This window comes from Micromesistius poutassou, assembly GCF_964030765.1.
Source record: "Micromesistius poutassou genome assembly, contig: SCAFFOLD_612, whole genome shotgun sequence".
Classification (NCBI taxonomy): Eukaryota; Metazoa; Chordata; class Actinopteri; order Gadiformes; family Gadidae; genus Micromesistius; species Micromesistius poutassou.
In genome coordinates this window covers 2789-8477 of record NW_028177244.1, presented here as the reverse complement: position 1 = coordinate 8477, position 5689 = coordinate 2789, and the positions used below count along the sequence as shown (strand labels likewise).

At 45.8% G+C, this 5689-nt stretch overlaps 1 protein-coding gene across 1 annotated transcript; it reads right to left on the bottom strand.

Moving 5' to 3' along the window:
- Positions 1 to 542: 542 nt before the first annotated feature.
- On the bottom strand, positions 543 to 5449 carry nrip2 (nuclear receptor interacting protein 2; the record flags this gene model as incomplete). The annotated part of the gene is made up of 5 exons (XM_084491155.1): positions 543 to 1508; positions 2960 to 3012; positions 3993 to 4087; positions 5159 to 5241; positions 5444 to 5449. Coding segments are annotated over 5 exons (354 nt in total), but the record flags the coding sequence as incomplete, so codon positions are not given.
- Between the last annotated feature and the right edge of the window lie 240 nt (positions 5450 to 5689).

Genomic DNA, 5689 nt, shown 5'->3' with positions numbered 1-5689 from the left:
CCCAGTAAGGAATATCGAAGTAGCTCCTTTCGTTCAGCATTATGCTTTTTGCGTTTCAGCGTTGCGGCCTTCTGATCTGATTCTGTCGTCGATAGCCAATCACGAAGGAGCAAAAATCATAGTCATGTGACGGCACAAAAGGACAAGACAAAGTTGAGGCAATAAAACGAGCGAAACGCGGTAATAAATCATGTCTCCCCCCCCCCCACCCCAACAGAAGCTATTAAAATGCAATTGTGTGTTTAGCCAAGAAAATGCCAAAGAAAAAGATTGTTGAACCGAATGCTGAACAGGACCTTGGCTTAGAACGGAGCTTCTGGCCCACGTGAAGAAAGGCAGCTTGGGTCAAATGTTTGGCAGCTTGTTTTGACCGGAGTTTTCTGGAGAACGTATTTACCCCGCACCCCCCCCCCCCCCCCCCCCCTTCCCTGTCATTTCCCATGTGAAACACGGGCCATATATAAAAAGCCCTCGCTTTTAAACGGCAACACACACGCACACCACAGTTGACCCCCCCCCCCTCCCACGTCACAGACACACACACAAACATGCAGACTCGTACAAAAGCGGGAACTTTACAAAGTCATGCAGATGGAATGTTCTGGTTAGCTCTCGCCCGTTGAGTCCGGCCAAATACTTTTTTTGAATAACTTCTTAATCCAGGCCATTGTGTGACTCTACGCCATTTGCTCCACATTTGTAAATTCAATTAAATATAAGTCAGAGAGCGAGAGAGAGAGGTAGAGAACAAGAGAGGGACGAGATAGAGAGAGAGTCATAGAGACAGAGTGAGAGAGATAGAGGTGCCTCACCTGGATTAATGGGAAAATGTCTTACGCCTATTTTTGTTCACATCTCGTCCTAACTTCTACCGTGTCATTGTCTCTTGCCCCGTCTCGGAATAAGGTGGTCGTGAAGCTCAAATCATTTTATATCAAACAACCAAAATCGCGGATGAATCACCAGCACGAACGCACCAGATCAAGAACGACGGCTAAACGATACAACTAATCATGAAAAAACGATCTTCTGATTGTCCATATAGTTGGGGGGGGGCCAGCCGGTAGAATGGTTAATAGGTAACCGTGACGATAATAATCATGAAGACTGTTACGACCCCAAAGATGATCCCGGTGAACATCGTCAAATTCTACAAATTCTACAGTTAACAATTACAACCGATGTAAACGCAAAGAACCGATTGTGAGTATAGTGAGGTGTGTGGGAGGGGCTTATCCAGGATCTGGCAGTGTGAGACGATGTGATTGGACAGTCCAGGCAACAAATCCCCTCCCCCCTCCGGCGGCCACGGCCGATCAGCCAATCAGAAGAAGGCTCGCGGACGTGGAGGGGTTAGCCACGCCCCCCCCCCCCCGGAGCGAACCACCTCCTCACAGGTTCTTATTGGTGTCGTGACAGCACTGGCTGCTGGCCACCGGCACCTGGAAGGGCAGCTCTTCACCGGACCCCTGCAGCCTGAGGACCCGCCCACTCAGGTCCACGCAGCACTGTGATTGGGCGAGAAGAAGCAGGGGGAAATGACTGTTAGGCAGACCAGGGCGAATGCTAAATAACGTTTTCAGAGTTGTCGCCTCCAATACAGACTTTGGTACCGTTTGAAGCGTGCGCTTTGCGCCATTAGAGCAATGTTGTGTGTCGTGTTCGAAACTGGAGGCGAAATTTATGCTTTGGCCACCCCACCTGGGCACTGATGCTATCTTAGCTGCTGCTACGTTGTAGCATTATCTGCTAGTCCGACTAGGACCAAGATTTAGTGGCCGATTGACGGACTTGGTCATTTCAATTTTATTTTTATTTGGTTTTTTTTGTTCTGTTATAAAATTGTACCACTTTTCAAATCTGATATATTGAGTTGCTTGGACTTTTTCTGTACTTAAGTTTCATTTTTGCTGTTTTTCTCTCATGGGACATATGGTCAGTATGTAGACATGGGTGTAAACCGTGGGTTCTTCTCACCTGTCAACTCGCTCTCCATAACATGAGTCAATATAGGCTCCACAAGCCCCTTTAGGGGATTGAACCGTCTGTGATTATGTAAAAACATACGGCCGCGTTCACACTGACACTCTGTGGGATCTGACTCATGCATTACTCACCGTTTGGTTGAAACACAGCACTTTCTATTTCTCACCCCCTTCTCTCCCTCTCCCCGCCTCTTCTCTTTGTCTGTCTTTGTCGCTGGCCTCATTCTTCTCCCTTAGTTCCTGTCGTACAAATGTCTTCTGAAGTTGAAGCCCAGCTCTTTGGGATTTCCCTGGCATTCTTTGCCTTAATCTTTATATAGAGAAAACACTGACCATCAGGTCTACTGTCTGTCTTTAGTTTTTTTTTACTGTCTGTCTTTAGTTGTTACCATCTTTCCTTCTCTCTGGAATATCCTGGCTGAGATCGAACATATTAACACCCATATCACATTACATATTCACCTTCTGCATTGGTTGCTAGTTTAAAAAAAAAAACACTTTAATAATTAAGTGGATTCTCGTTACGCGTGTGTCTCCCAGGACAGTGGTCGCCCATAGCGTTGATGTTGTGCCTTTTGAGTAGCGCTCAGACAGATGAATATTTCCTGCAACAGACGCGACCAGACGCAGGCAGCCACCTCCCAGCCCTTCTGGTGCCTCATCAGTCTCCTCAGTCTCCTCCCTCCCTCCCCTGGAACGTTCTCTAGAACACTCTCTCTCTAGGAGTGGCGTCTAATCTGTTGGAATCACACTGCCTTGCCACCTGTCTCTGGCTGACATCGGCACACATATTTAATTCATTGAGGTGGGGGGGGGCGAATGTTCTCTCGCTCTCGCTCGCTCTCGCTGTGTGTGTGTTGGACTCGCACTCTCTCTCTTGGTTTAAGCAGAGAAGTTTGAGATCAAATCAGAAGCAGGTACATTTGCTAAACCAAGTAAGCAAGTGAGTGTACTTAAGCCAATGAGACACTTACTTTGAGTTCCAGCAGTGTCTGAAGACCCAGGCACAGCTCAGACACCTCATCATCTGCAAGGAACCATGGAGAAGAGGAAGGGACAGAAGGAAGACATATTTAGGCCCTTAAGGATGACACTGAGACTTTGAAAGAAACAGTGAGTGCCGATGATGATTTATGCAGTTTCCTGGAACGACAAATATGTCTCTGAATATGTGTGTAATGTTTTGACAAGCACATAATAATCATTTAATTTTGGAACCATACCCTTTTTCATTACGATGCCATTAGCAGTTCTAAATGCAAATGGGTTTGAATTAATTGAATTAGAAATTCTACATTTTAGCAATGAACCGAAATTAAGTGCTCGGGCAATTTCCACCAATTGCCTTCATGGATTTAATGTTTGCCTTCAGACGGAACGCACCACGTGTTAGAAGGTAGAATCCCACGTCACTTCCACTACCACTCAGCCTAATGGATGAAAAGTCACGCTTACTGCTATAATGGAGTACACACACATGCAAGGACACTCTTTTAAGAGCAACCATGCTTAACATAACCAAACGAAGCAAAGAACACACACACACACACACACACACACTGAAAGTGTACATTGCAGGTGCTGGTGGAATATTGAGCGTTAATGTACTATCCTGTTAGCTAACTGTAGCATAGTTAGCACTGGAAAGAAGCATCAGCATTACCACTTGAACCCAGAACATAACGGCTGACACATACTCTTTCTTTTTACTATTTAGCATGCCTTTATCCAAAACCACCACGCAGGTTTTATTTTAAATTAACATTACGTTAAGGAGCAGGTAGGGGTAGGGAGGCATCTTCCCTATAGGTGGATTACAGACTTTGGGGTTCAAAACCCAGAATCCTTTGCAGGTAGCAGAGTCAAACACCTTCACCTCTACCATGACCCACCATGATCCCGCCCCCCAGTCCTCTTAAAGCGCCAGCATTTTGAGCAGGAAGTGATTATCTATTGGTCCCTGCTTATCGCCGAGTGTGCGGGGCAGATTGTGACGGTGGTCTGTACCTTTGACATAGGCCGAGCACTGGACCCTCTGTGTCCCCAGCTGCAGCTGAAGACCCCTCACTGTAGGCCCAGCACTGTCCTGTTCAGGAACCAAGCTGAGAGAAACACAGGACACGTGTGCATTAGATATACAGGACATACATACAGTACATACACACAAACACACATACTGTACATGCACGCATACATACATGCATACATACTGTACATGCACGCATACATACATGCATACAAACACAGATACACACATACACACACACCCACACCCACACACCCACATAGTATATGCTACACCTGAACCTCCTAAGATGGCGCAATTTGATTGGTTCGTTATCTCGGGATATTGGGCAATATCCCATGATTGAGATATCAAACGCAGGATATTGTTTGAGCGCGCATGACGGTCGTCTCGTCGCGCTAATAAAAACAAATTAATCCCGGCAAAGTGTTATCTTGTTTATTTTCAGTAAACAAGTGTTTACGTGTAGCATATACTAAAACAATTATTCACCTCAGGCTCTGTGAATAATTGTTAAACATACACACGCTCAGAAAAAAAGGTGAAAGAAACTCAAAGGCCCAGATAAGGGGCAGATAAGTGGACAGAATCAACCACAAAATTGGTGCAGTTTTTCATTATTTTTCTGACATTCATATTTGAGTTGCTGTTCCCTTTAGGCTTCTTTCCTTAATAGCCGTTGGTTGGCATTTCCATTTGGTATTCATGTGCACTCAACAAGAAGATTGCTATCGCCCGAGACCACAGAGTGTTGAGCTCATGCACTCTTTCTCAAGATCGCGTGTCTTTCTCCAGAACGTATTCCTTGCCCCCAATGGGTGCCGTCTCACGTGAGCATGTGAAGCCCACTGGCTTTTTGAGACTGTATCTGTGACAAAGGTCGCTAGACAAAATACTCATCATTCATTGCTTTTTTTTTCCAATGAATGCCACAACCTGCCCGAGTCCCAGACTACGGGCTCAGACAAAACAATTGTTCCTTCACTGTAATTCTCAAAACCAAAGGCCGGGTTATCAACTGCGAACCGAATCGGACCGAAGCGGTGATTCGTAGTACGCACGCCAGCGCCTGGAGCGGTGTGTGCGTGTGTGGGCCCTAGCCGTCTGCTCTGCGTTAGAGAGCCATACAAAACACAACGTTTCTCACCCCAGTCTCCGGCAGCAGAAGCTGGAGATGTGGTTGTGCTGGCAACCGGTGTCGATGGAGGCTGTGACGTCGCCCTCGCAGCACTGGGGAAACGGGGCACAGTTTGTGGGTCAGAACACAACGATGGTGTGTCGCTTGCGGATGTTGTGGTACACAGTATGTTACCTTGAACCGAATGACACAATTATGAGGAAACAGGGCACAGGCGTTTTTTTTTTGGGTCAGAACACAATGCCGTTGTGTTGACGGTGTGTTGTTTGTGGATGTTGTGGTACAGTATGTTACCTTGAACTGAATGACACAAATAGGAGGAAACAGGGCACAGGTTGTGCGTCAGAACACCACGACGGTGTGTTGTTTGTGGATGTTGTCGTACAGTATGTTACCTTGAACTGAATGACACAAATATTACTTTATAAGCATTACATAAGGATAAACTAGACCTGGTGAACTAATTATAAAGTTATATTCAATTGTCAAGTTGAATGTAACTTTTTATATTTTTTTGTAGCGTTAATCACGTTAGAGTAG